We start from the raw sequence: 21833 nt of genomic DNA, 5'->3' as shown, positions 1-21833 counted from the left end.
CCTGTCTCCAAGGCCCCCTTTTCTCTGACTTTTAAGTGAGCCAAAGCAGCCCACTAGGCTCATTTCCCCTCCTAGTCTCTCTCCTGTTGGTTCTTCTATCCTAAGCCCTTCCTTGTTTCACTGTCTCCAGCTTTAAGAAACTTCCTCTAAAATTCACCTGGACTCGTATTGTGAAATTTTTCCTGCACAAAGTCAGGAACCCACACACGACCAGCTGGCTCTAGGCAGACCCTCTCAGGGCCAGGTCCCCTTTCTGGGAACTTTCTTCTTAAGTGCACACAGAACATTTTACAAGACAGACCATTGTTCTGGAATGAGTTGTGCTCCCCTATGTTGTGTTGGTCTGTTCTATTGAGAGTAATACGATAGGCAACGAGTGTATATTCTTCACTCAGAACCACAGGCCTGAGAGATAAACCACCATTGTTTTGTCTAATTAACAGAGGAAAGATATAAGACATAGAAAGGTTGTCTTTCAAAGATACTGAGTATTTTTTGTGTTCCAGGAACTTTTGGTTTGTAAAACCACCTGGGAGTAGGCATTATTTTCCCCATTGTACAGCAGAAAAAACTGAGGCTCAGGAGGTTACCCAAGGTCATACAGCTGGTGAGTTGGAAGGGTCAGCGTCAAACCCAGGTCTTCCTGACTCCAGGCTCACACTTCTCCTGCTGAGCGCAAGGTGAGGTCCTCAGGTGGAGCCCCAGGTGAGGTGGCCGTGGGGATCCAGCCCGGCTGTCTCAGACGTTTTGTGAGTACGCACGGAGACAGACCATGGTCTAGCCTGTGAGTTCCAAGACACTCGCTCGTCCTTATGACTGAGGGGCTGCTTGTCTCCTGGCGGAGAAGTCTCTGGGTTTCCAGAAATGTACTCAAGATCTTAGAGGAAAAGGGAGACCCAGCTTAAGAGAGAATTGGGTGGCACTGCCACAGACCCAGCACTTCTTGTGGAGAAATTATCTCAGATGCCCCTGAAATTGGGAGGGGCACGCCACACCAGATGAAAGTGCCTGCTTTCTCCCAAGGGCCCTTGTGGTTTCCCTCCCCAGAGAGCTCACCACTTGTGAGGGCCTTTCAGCTACTTCTCTTTATGTTAATGACTCGGTTCCTTTGCCACAAGTGAAGGAGGGAGCTCGCCTGGAATTAGCCTCCAGCCGGCCAGAAAACCCAGCTGTGCAAGCGAGGCCGTCCGTGGCTCCGTCCGTAGCTCCTGCGCCCCAGCCATGCCCTGGCAGCTCTCTCCAGCGATGCTGCTCTTCATGTCCCTGGCTGGTGAGTGACATGCATGACTTTGTGTAGTGACCCTGTCATGTCTGGTCCTATTAGACTTGAATGCGTTTTGGTGACACTGACCAAGGTGAGGGGGACAGACTGTGGACAGCTGTCATGGCTTCCGTTACTGTGGGTATTTGGCTCCCAAGGTCTCCTATTACCTTACATACGGTGGCCACACTGCGTTTTTTCCCAGGGCTTTCACAATGTGGACTTGTTTTCTGTGAGTTAGGCAGAGTAGGTGGCAACTCCAGAAGAGAGTGACACCGTCTCTTGTTCCCAGGTGGGTTCTGGGCACCTTCTCAGGGAGCTTGCAGAGATCACTTACATTTTAAGAGAGAGAGAACTGAGGCAGGACTTAGAAATGGGGCTGTTGCTCCATCATCTGGGAAAAGCACCTCGGGTCTTGCTTTTCCTGTTTTCCTCAAACAGAAATGCTATGTTTATATTTTATATACAGAGAATTGTGAAGCTGAAAGAGATGTAGCCTGATAAATTGTGTCATTTCAAGAAGTTGTAAGCCGGGGTGTCAGAGATTTTTCAGTGTTACCATTGTACTTCAGATCAGAGAAGCTGTCTGGGAAACTGAGTCTTTAATGACTATTTTATGTCTCCCACCCCCTGCTTTCACCAAGAGCGCTTTCTCTCTAAGACTCCGAGTCCTCCTGTGTGTAGTTATCAGGTTTGCCGGTTAATTCACAATTCCTTCTAGAACCACGGAACTGAACCTATGAGGGAACTAGCTCTGTCCACACGGCCCTGCTAACATGCCCAGGTGGGGGACACAGTGGCACTTGAGTGTAACATGAATTGTTATGGAAGTTGCTTAAAGGATCAGGCCAGCTGCCCTATTCCAGGCTGTTCTTGTGCCACATTTTCAGAATTAAGAGTTTCACATTCTTTTGGAGGCCAAAAGGGAAGTCATCATTTCATTCAGCAGGGCAAGCTAATAAAAAACCAGAAGATCTCCGTCTAGCAGTAACCTCAGTGCCCTGTGTGTGAGGGCCAATTCAAGGCTGACAGATGACTGACAGATTCAGAAGTGCCATGAGCACTCAGTAAATGCACAGGCAGGGTGAAGGAAATGCCACGGATTCTCAGAGGTGATCTGAGTGAATGAAGCATGTGAAGTTGCCACATTTTCACAGGAGGGTACTGAGGCTGGCTCAGGAATTGCTCATGGTCACTCAGCTAGCAGGTGGCAGCCCTGAGACTGGCTTCGTGGTCCATGTCCTGCACCACTGCACCTGCATGCATGTGTTCAAGAAATACTTGGTGAATTGGAGATGAGAAAACCATCAGACATTTCGGTAGGAGAGACATAGCTTCTAGGTAAACTAGCTGTGTAATTGTTGTCTAGTCACTTTGCTTCTCCAGAAAAGGAAGGCATTTAAATTTGTGTCAGTTAACATTTAGGTTCAGCTGCATGTAAGAGACAAGCGCCAAGTAATAGTTAATTAAACAAGATAAGTGTTCATTTCTCTCTAATGTGAAAATAAGTCCCGAGGGACTCAGACCAGGTCTGGTGTGGGGGCTCATTATCGCGGACCCACCATCCTTCTGCCCAAAAGGGCTCCTCGTGGTTCTAGATATCTGCTGCAGCTCCAGCCATCACATACAAGTTGCAGGCTGGTTGAAGGAGAAAACAGAATGGCAATAGAGAGGCCACACAGGTGACTGAGCTCCCTTCAAGCAGCCTCCCTCCCCAGAAGGCCCACATAACCCTCTATTGCTTTGGCTCAAACCCAGTCACACTTTCCCACCCACCTGGAGAGGAGGTAAGGTTGTTTATTCCAGGCAGCAGGTGCTCAGCTTCAACTGGCGTTTCTATTACTAATGGGAAAGAGAAGACTGGGTTTGGGGGTAGTCAGCAGTCTCTGCCTGGAAGGAGACAAGGATAGAATTATCGGTTGAAAAAGAGCCAGAGGCCTTTCTATGCACAGGCCCTGGTGGTGCAAAAAGTATACACAGCTCCCACCTCAAGATTGCTTTTAGTCTAGTGAGAGATGTGCAATCAACAAATAAGTCAGTAAGTAAACGTTTAGTCACAGCTGATACTCTGCTGGGGCACACGGTCTGGGCAGGCTTATTGTTAAATATTTGTATTTCATCTCCTTATAGAATTACAAGTTGTGATTAGTGCAGTGAAGGCAACAAACATAACCCCATGCCGGAGACTCATGGGATGGGAGCTAGTTTATACACGAAGGACAGGAAGGGCTCTGAGGAGCTGACACACGGGTGGGCAAAAGTAGGTGTGCAGTTCTGAGTATGCAAAACAGTTTATTCTTGTATTATTACTTATTTATTAGTTATTGTATTATCTATTTGTATTATTTGTCTTCTTATCATTATTGTTATTATTTTGTAATATGGTTTATCTTTTGGCTAATGATGGCTGGTAATTTAACCTACCTTTGCCCACTCCTGTACAAGCCAGAACATGAAGGATAGCCCACCAGTTGTGTCAGAGCAATTATGGCTTAATTTTCTTTCTTACTTAAGAAAGGCTGGGCCACTCAAGGGGTTAAGTAAGGAAATGGCAGGAGCTGGTCTATATTTAGAAAAACCGGTGGCAAGATAAAAAAATGAAAGGTTCCTGAATCTCCCATCACACAGTAGACGAACACATGGCAAACACTCCTAGGTCCAGTTCACACATCAGACTAGGGTTTGGACTAGATGATCTTTAAGATCCCTTTTGAACCTGGGATTATATGATTTTATGCAAACTATACAATTCTGCATCTCTTTATTAGCGTTATTCATGCTGCCCCAGCTCTGGCAGGTCATCACAGCCGCACTCTACCCGGGAATACCCTCTTCCCAGGAACTGTCTGGATTCACATTTGAAGATGGGGAGTGAAGAAGCCTTGACACTTAGCTGTCTCGCTGAGCATGATCATTGGTGTGTTAGTACCACACCCCATCGGGACAAAGGGGCTGGATGCAATATGATCACTTCCCTGTAAAAAACGTGGCACTACCAGACATCACAGTTGTGGCCTTGTGGCAGAACCTTGGGTGATCTTCACTTGATTGTTATATACTTGTAACTTTACCCCAAATTTGGAAATATGTATTTTTTTAATACATTTTTATTGATTTCAGAGAGAGGAAGGGAGAGTTAGAGAGAGAGATAGAAACATCAATGATGAGAGAGTCATTGATCGGCTGCCTTCCATACATCCCCTGCTGGGGATCAAGCCCACAACCTGGGCATGTGTTCTGACTGGGAATCGAACCACGATCTCCTGGATCCTAGGTCGATGCTCCACTGCTGAGCCATGCTGGCAAGGCTGCATGTTAATTTTTAAGAAAAATGGGAGAGGGGTTTTGTGAGCATGAATTGCCTTGTTAACACTTTTGTTCTCTAATTTGCAGTGATTTTGCATTACGGCAGTCAAGTAAGAGCAGCAGGGTTTCCAGAAAGCACAGATTCTTCTCATCCTACGAGAGCAGCAACAGTACAGGCCATAGCAAAACCTTCTTTTCTGCAACCAACTAACCAAGCGCCTCACAGAACTACCGCAGGAAGATCAACAGGGGGTCGCGTCACCTCTCAAACAGCTGCCACAACCTCCAGCTCTGAGACCCCAACCACACACACAACAACAAAAACTCTAACAACCTCCCTGATGACCACAAACAGCACCCCATCCACCAGCCCAATAATCCACACTTTAGTAGTCACAACCCTGGCCACCCCCAACAACTCACACACAGCTGCTCCAGTCACTGAGGCTACCGTCGGCCCCAGTGCAGCTCCCAGTTCACTGCCACCCACCAGCACCCCCCCAGTCCATACAACTGGAACCAACTCATCTACCGTCAGCCACACAACTGGGAAGACCACCCAAGCCAGTAACCAGACCACCCTTCCAGCAACTTTGTCCACCTCAACACACATAAACACAACCAGTCAGAAGCCCACTCAGCCCACCCATGCCCTAGGAACAACCACAGCTGCACACAATGCCACCCAAACAGCCTCACCTGTCACCACAACTCCCGGGCCCACCCTTGCACCTCTGCCATCACCAGCCAAGACTGGAACTTATCAAGTCCTAAATGGAAGCAGGCTCTGTATCAAAGCAGAGATGGGGATAGAACTGACAGTTCAAGACATGCGGTCGGTAAGTTGGGGCTGTGGGGCTGTAACACTACCTTCAAAAAGGTTGAGTGGAGTACTCCAAGGTGCTCCATTAAAAGGTGAACCTGTTTTAGAATATGTATAAAACTAGACATCAACAGTGACTGCTTAGAGAGAGGAAGGCACACACCAAACATTTAAATATGCACACCCTGCACGCTTAGCCAGCACAGGCAGAGTGCTGGGGGTGTTCAGTGTTGATCCCAGCCTGGCCCTACCCACCTGGGGACCCCCCAGCCTCAGCAACTTCCCTGTGAAATGAGAGGTTTGGGTTAGATGGTCTCCATGGTTCCAGGCAGCTGTGACACGAATATGGAAAATCCAGATCAACAAGAAGATTGGAGGGGCTGAGATTACTTGATTTACTAAAGGAGTCACCATAAAAATTGTGCTTTCTTTTTTTGCACAGTTTTTATGATTTCCAGTAGAACTTCCACATTTGAAACAGAAGGATGTTGCATAGCAAACCTTCCCTGCAGTGCCTTTCAACATGTGTAATTTAACAAAAATTAAATTCCACACAGTTTATCAAGAATGTACCCGCCATGAGTTATCTGCCAAGGAGCCCCTCTCTGAGGGAGAACTCCTTTAAAAAACCTTTTGAACATAACAGTTTGGAAATATGAGGTGTCATCCAGGGACTTTGAAATTCTCAAGTGAACACCCACTTGCCTTGAGTTTCAGGCTCACTTACTAGTCTGTGCTTCTGGTTCCCTAGCTAGAGTTGTCTTCTGGATCTCCATGAGCTCACTGACCCTATTTCTTTTAGGTTTTTTTACCTCTGAGATACTTCAACATTGACCCCAATGCAACCCAAGCCTCTGGGAACTGTGGCTCCCGAAATTCCAACCTTCTCTTGAACTTCCAGGGCGGATTTGTGAATCTCACATTCACCAAGGTGAGGACTGGGCTCCTTCACACTAGCTGGCTCCAACATCGCTGTAACCTTCCCCCCCCCCCCCCCCCCCGCCCTGGGGCCCAGTGGTGCAATCCCACACTTCACTTTAAGTTCCAGGGAAATAGGTCTCAGAGCCCTTTGAGATGCTCTCTGATAAGACTGAGGGCATGGAGATGGAGAGGAGGAAAGTGTCAACATCTTATGTTTGCTTCTCCCCCATTCCGCTTCCTCTATGCAGCTCAGAAGGCCTTTGATGCCTCTTAGGGGAGACTTGGCCTTGGGGAACCTGCCCACAGGTGCCCTTTGCAAACCACGCAAGGAGGAAGTTGTAGAGATGAACAGGCCCAGAGGAATTCCCAGTGGGCACCAGAGAAATGAGGTTATTCTAAAACCAAAACCAAATGTCAGAATGGGTCTTTCCAGCCACAGCCGGCAAAATTCAGGGACTAACCAGGCCCTGGGTTTTCCATACCATGTCCTGGGAGGTCGTAAACAAGTAGAATGGCAAGAGCATGGGCGTGAGGTCAGTGTCGCGGCTGCCAATTTGATTCTGTCACCTGTTCTTGTGACACCGGGCAGGTGATTCAACCTGTCTGAGCTTTGTTTTATCATTTGAAAAATGGGGGAAGGGAATTAGAGATCACCTCTGTAAAGAACATTGCCCAGTACAAGAAAAGTAGATGTTCAATAGCCAGGAACTATAATTGAACTGTGAGAGAACTTTGAGAGAGAGAGAGAGAGAGAGAGAGAGAGAGAGAGAGGGAGAGAGAAAGAAACTGAGAGACACACATACATCAGTTTGTTGTTCCACTTACTTCTGCATTCATTGGTTCCTTCTGGTATGTGCCCTGACCGGGGATCGAACCCGCAACTTTGGTGTATGTGGACGATGCTCTAACCAACTGAGCTACCTGGCCAGGGCTGGTAAATTTTTTTTATTTTCTTTTTAAAATAACAAGATGTTTTAAATTAATCCAATTAACAAAGATTTTTAAATAGAATAGCTAATGTTGGCAAGTATGTACATAACCAAGTGCCCTCAACGTTTCTGGAAGGAGTTTGCTTTCGTACCCTGTGCCCCCAGGTCTTCTATATCTTCTCCCACACCTCATAGTGAAAACATTTTCCCACTTTTGATGAAGACTGATGCGAAGGAAGATTTCATTTTTCCATTAAATTTGCATAAGAAAAACAGAGTAAGCATGAGATGAGTGGCAACGAATAAGGCCTCTGTAGTGAGGAGACAAAAGGAAGGCTAGGGAGAGCCCATCCTTCCCAGAGGGGCGGCCGCTCCACAGCTGTAGCTGGTGGTGCCAATGGTGGGGCTGGCACCTAGCCCGGGGAGCCTGTCCTTGTCTTTCATGGTGGGCACTGCCCTGCTGTGCCAGTTGTTAAATATTTTACACATCACCTCTCTCAGGTGATTATGACACCAATGGTGCCCTATTTTCCAATTGTTCAACAGAAGACAAAAATTCAGATCTTTTTATAAAAGCACCTGATTTTTTAAGTGTCGGCAACACATTTTTAAAAAATTTGAACACTCTCCTGGCCAAACAAAACATAGCTGTGGGCCAGGCGTGGCCTGTGGACCCCGGCGTGGTGCCCCTGCCCTAACAGGTAGGCTGTGTGAAATGCCTGTAGGCAGGGACGCCGTTCAGATTCTTCCACAAGAGAAAGGGCTCAGCAATTCAGTCGGCCACTTTCCAAATATTGCTACATTCTGCACCAGTGTTTCTCAACAGGTGCAGTAGCAACATTTGGGGTCAGATGAGTCTCTCTGCTGGGCGCTGTCCTGTGCCTTGTGGGGTGTTGGATGTCATCCCTGGCCTCTACCTCCTAGATGCCAGCCCCAGCTGGGGCAACCCAAATGTCTCCAGACAGTGCCACATGTCCTCCCAGAGGCCAAATCACCCCTGTTTGAAAACCAGTGCCCTAAGAAAAAGAGAGCTTTGGAAAACAGGAGTATATGTTAGTTATAATGTAACAGACGTTATCAATGAGGACCAAGTTGTGTGATGATAAATGGATGCTGATTAGCAAGCCTGATTTATCAAGAATTTCCTGAGCACCTAGTTCATCCTTTACACTGAGCTGGACATTATGAGGGAAGGAAAAAGAAATATAGGCTATAGTTCCAGGTTGCAAATCCTGGATAATAATTTGTAATTTTTTAAATTGAAATATAGTGACAGAAACATAGAGAAAAATCTACCTCCTCAACTGTCACTTGATGTGGTTCAATCAAGACTCAAATTATCCATCTCATTTCCATGTGACCATGGGCAAGTTGCTAGCTCTCTCCCTGGGCCTGTCTCCTCTCCTCTATAATGGGGCCGAGCAATACCTGTTTTGTTGGCCGCTGAGAGGGCGAACTGGGCTAGCCGTCAGCATGGTTTCTGGCCCATAGTTGGGTTAGGGGAGCTAGATTTCCTTTCTTGTTCCCCTCAGTTTCATTTTTTTTTTTTAAAGAACTGAAAACCCTTCCATGACAGTCTCATCTGATTAAAGTGATTGCTGAAAGTTGTTCAGACCCTTCAGGTGCCAGATAAATACACCTCCCTTCCGCTGCCAACTTCCTTCCTGCCCAGAGAGTTTCCTTTAAAAGCACCTTTCAGTAACTTTGTGTAGAATTCATTTTTCTGTGCTCAGCACTATCCCATTCTCTGCCCTGGTTGGCAGGGCAGCTCTAGGACCCGGGAGAAGTCAGTCACCCAGGGGGAGGGCACTGGGCTGCTCAGGGCACTGGCCGTCTGAGGTCTGGGAATCTGCTGCTGCTAACCCACCTCGTGTTTCCTCCAGGGGCCCACGCAGTCCTCTTAGCTCATAGACCGCTCATAGACTCCTGAGAGCTGTTACCAGGGCTCAGTGTCACCACCCACAGAGGGCACTGTTCAGAACTTCCCAAGCATCCCGCAGCACGTTAGCCAGGTTCCCCTTTCCCTTTCCTCTGTCCCGAATGCCCCTCCTAGCCTCGGCCCGTGTGCATTCAGCCTGCCAGATGGCTCAATTATCTGCATCTGTGAAGTCTCCCCATCCCCACCCCAGTCCCAGGTGAGACTGGGAGACTCTTCTGTTGGTTCCCTTGAGCCCTACCTGCTGTTCCCCCCCCCGCCCCCCCCCCCCCCCGCCTCCGTCAGTGCCCTCATCACACATTTTGCCATCCTGAAGGCAAGTCTGTGACATTCACATTTCTCTCTAGTGACCAGCCCTGCCTCGGTACATAGTACATAGCAAATGTCTGATGAATAAATAAATCAATAAAGGAGCAAATATAAATTTCACAGACACCAAGGTGCCAAAAAGTAGATCAGCGGCTCTAAAGAGACAGCCCCCTTGGCTTCCTTTTGCTATACCCAGAGCAAAGGTTTCTTGATGTAGTCATAACAATGCTGAGCACAAAAGACCTGACTGATGTCGAAGACAAAATTCACATCCTAAACACCTGTGACTATGAAACTCCTGCAGTACATTTTGCAGAAGCGAAGGAGAGGGCCCTGGGCCTGCGGTGGGTGGCACGCTGCCTTCCTGAGCAGGCTTGACTGGCTGGCTGGCTCTAGCCTGCTCTGGACCCCGTCCTTTGCTAAGGAGGGTGTTCGGGTTCCTTGAGGAATTAGGATCTCTTCGATGAGATATTTCAGAGCTCTCTTTCGAGACTGGCAGTGAGGAGCCACTGTGTCAGCCTCCCATTGGTTGAATAGTGAGATGGGACTTTTGCAAATGGTCTATACAGATGGACATGCTGTAAGTGCCGTATTGGACTATTACGAGTCCTTGGCCCCCTTTTGTCAGTGTTGATGGTACACAGAGGATTTTCATTTTGTCTTTGTCTTTGAGGATCTGGCATGGTAGAGGTTCACCATTCTTCAAACCAAACCCCAAATAAGAAAGACATCTGGCAGAGAATGACTGTGTGGGTGTGGGCATCAGAGAAAGAGGGGACACTAGAAACTGAATCATGTGTGGCATGTACCACCACTTGGGCTTTGGGCTGAGTCTGACACCTGCTGGAAGCTTCCCGCCCCTCTGTCCCTGCTCTGTGCCCACCAGACTCCTATCTGAGCTGAGGTTTCAGTTCCTTTAATCAGTAGAGTTATCTAAGCATAGCTTGCTTGCTCTCTCTTTTTCTGTGTGTGGTAGATCTGAGCTCTAGGAAACAGATTAAAAACTAAATCACTTGACCTCAATGAGAGAGGTTTGCATTGTTAATGACACTGGGTAAAATCTGAGTAAAGGCTCTGTGATAACTTTTTTACACGCGTCCCTGCATTTACCCCTCACATTGACCTGGGAGGTGAGTCCTGTTATCATGATCCCCATTCTACCGAGGAGGAAAGAAAAGTAAATTTTGAGGATGTTCACAAAGATTTGACAGCTCAAAGTAGGCTGTAAGGGAGCGAAGAGATATTTTCAGAATAGTATCAAAATGTTCTTAGCAACACTTTATTATCCCAAATAGGAGGTAAGCCATTCTCTTTCTAGTATTTCATATCCAACTGGTTTGTTTGGAAACCTTATTTTTCATTGATGGTGTGGGCCGGGGGTCAACAAGCTGTGACGCCCAGGCCAGATCCAGCCGGCCACCCAAAACTGTACGATCTGCAAGCTGAGGATGGCTTTTACGTTTTTAAGTGATTGGCGGGGGGGAATAGTATGTGACACATGAAACTCATATGAAATTCAAATTTCAACTTACCCTTTCATATCTCAATTCAGTTCCCTTTAATGTCTCACACCCTCAGTCTCTTCAGAGGTTATCAGGCTGTTTTGTGCTTTGTTTTGTTTTGTTTTTCCAAAAGGACAATCTCTGGATAAAATATGGAGCACTGCTTTATATTTCTGAGCACAGCCACCTGGGGCCCTCTTGCAGAGATCACCCAGTGATCTCAGGGTAACCACTTCTTCCCAGAATCTCTCCCTGTGGCCCCGTGTAGCCATTCGAAAACATGAACCCATTAATCTGTTTAAAGCACTTGATACTCTACCCAGAAAAACTCAGGCAAAATTTCACATGCACTGTTTTTCCCAGAGGGTTTATGGACCCCATAAAACCCACCCATGGTAGCCTTAAGGATGAGCGGTCTCAGTTTGAATCGCTACCATAAGACATTAATTACAAAAACTTATTGTATGCTCCTCCAACCCCTGCACCTTCTGGATGGATTTACATTTTCCAGGGGCAAACTTGACCCAACTGAAGGGACCCAGACTGTGCTGGTAGAATTTTAATTTCAGGCTCTAGCAACAAGTATGCAGTAGAGAAATTTGGGGTCAGGGCAACCCATTACTTATTATTTAGTTATCGTTTAATATACTTTTTTTTGAAAATTTCAAACACAATTATGACTCCATACCAACACACCTCAGAGCCCCATATCAAAGATTTAATAGCTGGAGTCCTGTCTAAACAAAGTTTGTATGCCAGAATCATAAACATAAAAACAGAGATCACCCAACGATTAACACACTGATGTTTTACAGGATGAAAACTCATATTATGTCAGTGAAGTGGGAGCCTATTTGACTGTCTCAAATCCAGGTAAGAAGCTGAAGCCTGTTCTACCAGCAGGGACACTGGTTCTGTTTAGCTCATTTTTCATCCCATTAATTTCTTGAATCTTTAACGCTGCTTTTCAGAACCAGACTGAGAGAGTAGCCCACAGTATATATAATTTGGGGGGAACTTAGTACATCTTTGTGTACTTCAGTTTGCTTGTCTGCTCATGGAAGAGGCTAGGCTACATTATGTCAGAAATCATTATCCTCAACAGTAAAGAGCATAGTTAGTGACTTTGGACAGATCTGTTGATGGTGCAGTTTATTTTATATTCTTGGAATCACGCATTCATTCCACAAAAATGTAGTTAGTGCCTGCTAGGTGCCAAGCCCTGTAATACACTGGGAACCCATTATCATCTAAACATACAGTCTCTGCTCTCAGGGAGCTTACATTCTAGAAGCTGGGGGAGGACCATAAACAGACACAGTAAATGATAACACACAGTTAAGTAGTGATAGTTCTATGAGCAAAATACAGGCAGGGTGGGATGGAGAGGACTGGGAGGTTACTTTAGGTAGGGAGTTAGGGAAGCCCTCAGAGGAGGAAGCCCCCTCTGAAGAGGTAAGCTTTGAGCAGAGAGATATGGGGACTTCTGGGCCTGGGGGAGCTCTTTCCAGGTGGCAGGAACAACAGATGCACAGATCCTGCCAAGTGTACTTACTGGTGTGTTCAGGGACCAGCAGGGGCCAGTGAGCAAAGCAGCAGATGAGGTGTGAGGGGCAGCCAGGCCAGGGCATGCAGGGCCTGTGGGCAAAGCAAGGCGAGGACTTTGGAATTTATTCTAAAGTGTGAAAGGATGCCATTGGATGGCCCGATGTAGAAAAATGATGTATTAGATTCACATTTCTAAATATTTGGCCTGGTTGCTATATGGAGAAGTGCCCACAGTGGCAAGTTGAGAGAATGTCTACAATGTTCGCCCCTAGAATAGTAATGCTCCCAATCAAGTCAGGTTGTTTCTCAGAGGCCTCAGGTGTTTCTCTGGAAAGCCCAGATTTAGATGACAAATCGTTACTGAGCATCTCCTCTGTGCCAGGTACTGTACTAAGGGTTTTGAAAATTCTATTATCTTAGTTAGGAACTTATACTGAAAAAACATGCCAAGAAATGAAAATGTGGAGAAATGTCTATTTTAAATATTAGCTATATTATATTGCTATTGTTCAAGAGGATTTTGTCAAGGATTATTGGTAAAATGTAAGTAGGATGTCACAGCCAACAACTCCCTTTCACATACGTTACCTTGCTTAGATGGGTATACTCCTAATACTGTGAATGCTAACATAAATTAGCTAATGCTATCACTAGGCATGCACCACATTTTAGCCAATAATAAGGTAGTAATGTCTTAAGAGGCAGGGAAAGGGAAAGTAAGGCCAGAAACTAATTTAGAGGCTGAGGGAGGGGATAAAACAACTCTAGACCCCCATAAGCAAGGCTCAGAAGTAGCAGCAGGAGCTGTACATGTCTGATACCACAGTAATGATAATTCTCATGTGGGGGGGGGGTATTAGTAAGAGTAGTTAGTTGTAATGACCACTGTAATTTTAGTAGGGGTGGTAGTAGTGGACTGCTCTGGGATATAAACGCACGATACAGCAGTGTACACAGATAATTCAGTACATCAAGCAGGACGTTCGCATCTACAAATGCAAGAATCTACAGTAATGCCAAACAGAGCACCAGAAAACGTCCCCACAATGCAAGAGGGTGATTTTTCATGAGGAGAAGGCAGAACTTCAGAAAGCCACACCTAAGGGAAGGCCATTTAACTGCTCAAGGGCCACCCAGCAGTAGCTGGAACTCAATAGATATATGCCAAGGTTCTCATACGTCTGTATTTCACCTTTGTGTTTTCAGAGACAGTTTACCAGGGAATGAAGAGTTCTGTGATGCTGTTTGAGACAGTGATCGGGCATTCCTTTAAGTGCGTGAGCGAGCAGAGCATCCAGCTGTCAGCCCACCTTCAACTGAAAACAATGAATGTCCAACTTCAAGCCTTTGATTTCGAAGATGACCACTTTGGAAATGGTAAGTTAAGGCTTCCTCATGTCACAAACATAAACTTCAGAGACCCACGGGTGGTTTCAAGTTTTTTGGTGTTTTTTGTCTGAAGCTGTCAAAGGGACAAGAATCACATGAGCTTCCTAGAACAGTATGATTTCACAAAGCTCTTTAGGGCCAAGTTTCTCTGGCCAGCCCTCCTTCCTACCATTTCTCTATGAGTCAATACCAACCTCAAAACCAGACACTTTAACCCAATTGAACTTCAGAAGAATACTCTCCTTGTCTAACCAAAACACATATTCTGAGTTATTTAAACACACACACACACCCCACACCACACCACACCACACCACACCACACCACACCACACCACACCACACCAATCAACAAATAAGTCAGAAAACACCATCTGCAACCTTCCCTTTATAAGCTGTTGAGTACTAGTAAACTCAGGTATGTTTGGAGAACACTTTAAAGATCCTGAGTATTAGTGATGTCTGAAATTCAAGATTTCAGAATAGATTCCCACTTACAGAAGGAAACGAGAAAAATGTCATAATTCAAGATAGAGATGCACTCAGCTGGACCTGCTCTTCTCAATTGCAAATTGTTTCTTCACAGCTAGTCTTAGTTTTCATGTAACTTCTGCTTTGGTTTTTAACCACCACAGAGGGAAGCAGGTCCTAGAAGGAAGGCTAGGGGCAGACCAGGGTAACTTTCCCAAAAAGTCCCCTTTTCCCTGTTGGGAAAACAGTGTTACAAGGATGTCTACATACGTCCAGGAATTGAACTTCAGTTTCTAAAACATCCCTCTCATAATAACTCAAGTATAAATGCTTGGCCTGGACAAAGACAATGGCCATCCCAAACAGTAGACTCCCGACTCCCACATTCTCAACCCCTCCTCCCTAAAATCCTGGAGCCAGAGCTAGCAAAATGTTTCTCCGTGTCAGGAGCCCCCAGCTGACCAGCAGCCCCTCTAAGAAGCACAGAGTTTGAATAGAAAACTTTGTCCATGTGATCTGGTACAGGTCTCTGTTTCTGGAGTTGGGAACCATGGCCCCAGGGCTTACCCTAGCTTGGGAGTCAAGACACAATTCTGCTCCTGACCCTCTAGACCAAACCAATGTTTCTCCAAGATGGAACTGCCTCCCAGCTGCATCAGAATGGCCTAGCCCCACCTCCAACCCACTAAATCACAATTTCTTGGGCTTGGGGTCTGGGTATCTACAATTTCATACACTTACACACCTTAAGTGACCTCAAGCACACATTCCAGATTGGTGTGCGACGCTTTCCCTCCTGGTTTGCACCCATCGGTGTGTCTGAGGCAGCAGGTGGGAGGCCCAGCAGCTCGCTCGCTCCCTTGGCTTCCTTCTCTGCAAAGCCGGCTGAGGCAGGCAGGGGCAGGATGGATCCCCAGCATTGTGGCCAGCCTGTAACACCTGTTACTCTGCCTTCAGTTACAGCGGATGAATGCTTCAGTGACATAAACAAGAGAGAAATCCCCGTGGCCGTGGGCCTGAGTATCGCAGGACTGCTTGTCGTCTTGCTAACAGCATGCTTGGTGGCCCGAAAGAGGCCCAGTAGAGGATATGAGCGCATGTAAAGGCCCGGCTTCTTCAGAATGTGCAAGATTAAGGCCTTGGGAATTCTGGCTTCATATTCAGCCTACAGTGAAGGGATCAGTTTTTCTAGTCGCCTGTCCCACCCTCCCAATCTGATTAGGAAAGCCAGCTTTCCATCAGAAGGCCAGCCAGAAGCTGGCTGACATGTAGCCCCCTCCCCTTTCCCCTGTGCGCGTGCGGAGGCCCTGCCACATGGGCTCGGATTCCACCTTCCCACCTGATGCTGCGGGCTGGCTGTGAGCATTAGGGACAGGAGGCAGGACCTGAGCAGGGTGCTCGTGAGGACAAAGCAAATACCCAAAGGGAGAATTGTGGAAAAGACATTTTCATCCCGCACTGAGTTTTCTGATACATTATTAAGAGCCTCACTCTCCAGGATTTTTTTTTAATATATATTACTTTTCAAAAACCAATCCACTTGAAAATACATTCTAAAGTGATTTTAAATGCTTGCATTTTGTCCAAATTTTGATTTACTTAAACTGCAGGTAGTCTTAATAGACTTTTTTTTTTCTTTAAAGACATATTTTGCACTGCTGTGATGTACTATTAGTTAAAAACTGGAAAACTTTCCAATGTTTCATTTTTTTAAAAATGTAAAGCATGTACCAAAGATCTTGGCAAACAAAAGAAGCTCAATAAATGTCAGTTCTCCAGTTCCTTCACCTTCATTTGTTGTCTGCCTTCTTAACACGTTTTTGGTTTTTTTTTCTGCTTTACCTCTATTTTTCTTTGATTCTGGTCTATCCTTGTAAACTTGTTGATTTGGGCCAGTGCGGGAGGGGAGAAGGCAAAGTGTGAAAACAATCGGAACTGGCCAGCAGAAGAGGTAGATCTACCCAGGCTATGAACCACTTCCCTTTTTCAGCAAACACTTACCAAAAACAATTATAAATCAGGAAATTCCTGATTGGGAGTGACTGATATATGGAGGAAAAGTTCTGGTAAAATAAGGCTTGGAATGTTATTCATGGTTTTCTCTTACATGCACTGTTTAAATAGAAGAATTGGGATTTTTATTTTAGAGAAAGGAAAGTCGTGGATTTCTGGATGTTAACTGCTTTTACTAACAGGAAGTTCCCTGTTGTTCCACATTTTCCAAAGGTGCTATTCATTGTTCTTAACAGCAGGGTGGTGAAAGTTGGCCTCAGCTCTGTGGCCACTGTTTATCTAGGACATGCTCTGGCTTTCCCTGAGGTACTTCAGTTCTCTCCAGTTTCCAGAAGTGAGGCAGTGGGGAGGGCACACAGCAGCTTCGAGAAGGTTTCGAGAGCCCCAGACAACGTCTAGAGTGCCAGGAAGTTCCTGTTTCCTCTTTAGAACTGGAGGCCTCGATGAAACATCTGGGACGTGAGGACCCCGTGTTCCCCAAAGTGACTCAGGTTTAACAGCGAGGGCTGGGCTTTGGAGAGGCGCCGTCCCTTTCCCTGTGCGCCCTGCTGCATCCCATTCCCTGTCCTGCCTCAGGTGGCCTTGGGTCTCCACTGAAGAGCGCGAGTTCTTTATTCGCCCTGCCACTAACCATCCTGTAGAATAAACTAAAGGAAGGTTCATCTTCTAGGTGTCCAGATTTCTCCCGCAGCTGATGGAAAACTAAATGGAATTCAGATCAGGAGGAGAGGGATAAGACAGTCCACTTAAGTTTAATTTTCCTTCCTACCATCTTCCATGAGTTCTTTGAGGTGATGGCTGCTGCTTAGACTCCTGTTTATCTCCCCAACCCCAAACCAATTTTCTTTAAAATTATTTTGAGTTAACATTCTAGTAACCCAAAAGAACAAAGGAGTCAATTGAATGACCAGTAAATAAATACCTGTGTTATCTGTTGAAGTGGGGTATCCCCTTTCCCACTAGGTGTCGGGGGTGGGGTCCTTAAGATATTTTGAGAAAAAGAATTTTCTGAGACTAGCATGGGAGGAAGAGTAATTTTTATTTGCATGGAATTACACTCCTGAGTTTCCAAAGTCCAATTTCCTTAATCCAGTCCTGGAAGAAGTATAACTGGGGCTTCAGCAGAGATAAAAGCAAAGCCAGTGTCCAGAGTTCCCGTTCCATGTTAGAACTGGGTCCGGTTTAGGATTAGGCTAGTTGCAGTCCATTAGTCCATTGTGTGGGGTCCGCATGGCTGTGGGCCATGTGAGCGAGTGCAGGGGAGCCAAGAGAGTGCACCCCCTGTGACAAGAGTCCCAAGAGAACCAAGTGAGCCAGGAGCCAAGAGAGCAAACTCTTTTGTTTCGGGGATTAAATATTCCAAATCTTCCAGCACTTGCAGTAGCCACTCCTGCTCTGGCCTGTGACCTGTTCCCAGGTGTGACTGACAGCACGTACCTTCCCTATGTCACTCAGACTTGACTGGGCCTGCGTCTCTTCTCTCCGTGTCCAGTCCCTTCCCCCAGCGATCTGCGGTCTGCAGGGAATAGACCGGTGGCTTCCTGGGGAGTGTTAAACTGCAGCTTCCTTGCAAAGCTGCACAAATGACATGCCTAGACTATTTGGCCTTCCCTTTGCTCCTTTCCTGCTATTAATAACTAGGTTAATTACAAGGGCATCATATTGACACAATCTCTTTTATGCAATCACATCGCACTTTGCAGAGAGCACACCTGATAGAAAATGGAGCTAAACTCATTGAATACCTATTGCTGAGAAGATAAGGTCGTCTTATTTAACCCTCCGGCAATCTTATATATTAGTTGCTTACTTTATGAAAAGAAGAAGTGGCAAGGTTAAATAACCCACCCAAGTTCACACAGTTAGTTAGTGGCGGGATTAAAAGTCAAGCCCAGGTTGGATTCCAAGCTCATCTCCTCCCTGCCCCGGCCTGCTCTCCGCCTGTCCTCAGCAAACCTCACCGGCTCTGTTGTATTTGTTTTCTCTCTTAGTGGACGAGTGTTCCTCTGACTACACAGTTGTGCTTCCAGTGATTGGGGCCATCGTGCTTGGGCTCTGCGCTGTGGGTTTGATTGTCTATGGAGTGCGCCTAAGGCGTGAATCATCTGGATACCAGAGAATCTAATTGGTGCCCAGGGGAAAAGAAAATAACGGAGCTTAGAGAATTCTTGCATCGTTTCCAGGACACTGGGGACTTCCCTTAGAGTGGGGGTCCTTCCGACAATGTAAACCATCTTTCACAAAAACCGAGTCATTTCTGATTTAAGTTCAAGCAGCACATCAATTTCTATTTTTTTTCATTTTATGAAAGATCTAGTGAGCTGTTTAAGAGTATTTTCTAGTTTCCTTCAAAATATTTTAACCATTCAAAGTCAATATTTGAGATACATGAAATTAACATAGCTTGGGTAAAGTGGTATATGCTGCCAATTTATAAACCAAAGTATCAAATGTAATTAGTGCTACCTGTGTTCACATTGGGGATTTTATTTTATTCTTGATCTTTTCCATTTTAAAAAATGCCTTGCTTTGTCTATAAAATGGAATTACAGTATTTTACTATTTATGTTTTATATGACCACCATATGCCTGGTGATCTACTAACTCCTTCCCACTTTAAATGTTTTTAAAAAATCATCAAAAGGAACAACATTTCACAGGTAGCCTAGCTTTTTTATCTGACACCAACAAGAGGAACAAATCAGCTTTTTTTTATTTTTTAACTCTGGATGACTTCTGCTCCAGAATCACTAAAGACTAAGAATTAGGTGACTGTGAACAGAAGAATTAAATAATAAGTGAGAAACAATAATAATGACCCTTAATTATTGAACATATATGTGCCAGACACTAAGGTTTACATAATTTAATTTATGTAATTTACATCATTTAATTCTCATGCCTCATAGATGAGTAAACTCAGACTTAACAAAATTAATCACTAAATGCCACCCAGCTAACTAGTGGCAGAGCCAGGACTTGACTTCCCATTGGTCTGGCACCGAGGTCTCTGGTCTTTTCACTATACCAAGTTGCCTACAAGTACAAATGATACTAAGTCCTGCCCAAAGCTCCACACTGGCATATGTTCCTGTTTACACAGGAAATAAATTTATCCAGAATCATGACAGATGAGAGTAGATTAAAGGAGGACTTGACTGGTAATAAAGTAGCCTATCTCCACCCTTAAAGGAGATGGGTTGGCTTTACATTAGTCAGCTTCTCACTTTAATGGGATTGTTTAGCTGTGGCTCTAAAGATAATGAAATGGAGTAAACTCAAGGTATTTTTTATTTCTTTGAAAACAGCAATTTTCTAACTGCTAGCCAACTTTTCTTCCTTGAATGTAGATCCCCCTCTAGTGGTAAGTTGCTTCTTCTGCACTTTTATAGCCACATTTTCCATTCTAGTTCACTTTATTCTGTGAAGCAGTCTGCCAAAAAATAATACTTGCGCTTGTTTTTACTGCTAAACAAAGGAACTAAGTCAGGACATTAACAGAAAGATCACATGCCTCTAGCATTCTTTAGTAAAAGAGTAAGTCCAGTCACCCCAGAGGACATATTGACTTTCCTGACTGGTCCTCTTAAGAGTCAATATTGGCAAGGTCCTGACTTCAGTCTTAATAGAATATTGAATTGTATTAAACATTTTTGTAATAAAAACCTATCTTGGAGGTTCATTTATTTCTTATAATTCAGTTTTTCTGTTTGTGTTGTTTAAAAGTTTTTGTTTACACTCTTAGTGGTTGGTCTTTAATATGGAGGTTGTCACTTGAATCAACAAGTTAAACCATCTTTCTACATATAATTTATCTTGTTCTATTCTTCATTGCCACATTATTACCAAGTAGGAAGACCTATTTGAGACAAACTTAATTTCTGAGGAGATAAACCACATTCAAGGTACAAATTAAATCTCTCAACTCTTAGTCCAGACTAATTAATTGGATTACTGGTTACTTAAATTCTGTCATCATTTATTCATTCATTCATTTATTCAGCCAACATTGATTAAGGACTTACTAAATGCCAGACACTCTGGTAGGGGCTGAGATAAATAAGATGTCCTGTATTAGTTAGCTATAGCTGTATAACAAATTACTCCAAAACTTAGCAGTTTAAACAACAAACATTTATTATCTCAGAGAGTTTCTGAGGGTCAGGAATATGGAAGCAGCTTAACTGGGTGGTTTTGGCTTAGGTTTTCTTACTGGGTGAGTTAAGCTATTGGTCAGAGCTTCATTCATCTGAAGGTTCACCTGGGGCTGAAGGATCTGCTTCCAAGTTTACACCATGTGGCACATCCATAGGGAGGCTCACCACATGACAGCTGGCTTTTCCCAGAGTGAATGATCCAAAAGAGAGACTGACTACCTAATCACAGAGTGACATACCACTACTTCTGTTGTATTCCATTGGTCACACAGACCACCCTGGTACAGTGTGGGAGGGGACTACACAGGGTGTGAATACCAGGAGAGAAGGAAACCAAGGGGGACCATCCTGGAGGCTGACTACTCCAGGCTCATTGTCAAGGCACACACTGTAGAAGTACTGGCTTACATTTTTAGGAAACTCAGGTAAATAAATTCTAATATGCACACTAAGAACAGTGACTTGATAAGAATCTATACAAAGGGTTGTAAGAGCAGGGCACTTTCTAGCCTGCTTCCAAGTGTGCCCTGGGTGTAGCACCTCTCTAGGAGAGCAAACTCTCAATCCCTGGTGCTGACAGTCCGTTGACCAGCCACTGTTCAGGCTGGCTTGATTTTCCACAAAGGCTGGTCACTGTCCCATTGCTCTGTAATATTCACTTATACCTTTGCTTCAGGGATTTATTAACTCTCCTGTCTTCTATCATATAATCCAAAGAGATCTGGTCTACACAGACATCCTATGGGATATCACACTGAACCACTACATGGAACACATCATGCTTATTAGATAAATGCAAAGCAGTCAGTATGCTGGAGGCCTTGGTAAGACACGTGTTCCAGGAGGTAGGAGATAAACCCTATGGAGATGCAGGGATTGACTACTTCACTGAAGTTTTTAGTGACCCAGGGGCTCAGGGAATATCCTCTCCAAATAAAAGACACATGTTTTGCATCTTGCATCTTTCCACAAAGAAGGCAGCACAGGACCAGGTAGGCCTCTTTAGGTTATGGAGGCAACATTCCACAGCCAGGAGAACTCTGGCCCATTTACCAGGTGACATAGAGAGCTATCAGTTCTGAGTGGGGCCAGAGCAGGAAAGGGCAGGAAAGCGACTCCAGGCCTGCCTTCAGGTATTGAAATCAGTCCTGCTCCTTGAGTCATCAGTCAGGCAAACCTTATGGTATTAGAGATGTCAGTGATGGGAAAAGGTAAGGTATGGAATTTTTGACACAAACCAGTGGGAGAATCATAGCACAGAGCCTGAGC

The 21833-nt window shown here is 45.2% G+C and overlaps 1 protein-coding gene across 2 annotated transcripts; it reads left to right on the top strand.

The window, feature by feature from the left end:
• Window positions 1-462: 462 nt before the first annotated feature.
• On the top strand, window positions 463-20215 carry LAMP3 (lysosomal associated membrane protein 3). Of its 2 annotated transcripts, none has more exons than XM_081139237.1 (6): window positions 463-1270; window positions 4655-5406; window positions 6193-6321; window positions 11803-11860; window positions 13742-13912; window positions 15352-16186. In XM_081139237.1, exons 1-6 carry the CDS (start codon window positions 1222-1224, stop codon window positions 15495-15497), a joined length of 1305 nt encoding a protein of 434 aa, XP_080995363.1. In that variant the 5' UTR covers window positions 463-1221; the 3' UTR covers window positions 15498-16186. The 2 variants fall into 2 exon arrangements, with proteins under 2 accessions (XP_080995363.1, XP_080995364.1); XM_081139238.1 differs by lacking the exon at window positions 15352-16186 and adding an exon at window positions 18399-20215 and having other exon boundaries at window positions 1031-1270.
• Window positions 20216-21833: the final 1618 nt, after the last annotated feature.

This window comes from Miniopterus schreibersii (assembly GCF_964146895.1).
Source record: "Miniopterus schreibersii genome assembly, chromosome: 5".
Classification (NCBI taxonomy): Eukaryota; Metazoa; Chordata; class Mammalia; order Chiroptera; family Miniopteridae; genus Miniopterus; species Miniopterus schreibersii.
The sequence above is the reverse complement of the archived record's forward strand: the minus strand, read 5'-3'. Positions and strand labels throughout refer to the sequence as shown.

What these genes read in the sequence shown, in the direction of transcription:
- LAMP3 (XM_081139237.1), top strand. Translation starts at nt 1,222, where the DNA reads ATGCCCTGGCAGCTCTCTCCAGCGATGCTGCTCTTCATGTCCCTGGCT. An exon ending in CAGTTCAAGACATGCGGTCG is followed by an intron (nt 5,407 to 6,192) that starts GTAAGTTGGGGC and finishes TATTTCTTTTAG; the next exon opens with GTTTTTTTACCTCTGAGATA. An exon ending in TGAATCTCACATTCACCAAG is followed by an intron (nt 6,322 to 11,802) that starts GTGAGGACTGGG and finishes GATGTTTTACAG; the next exon opens with GATGAAAACTCATATTATGT.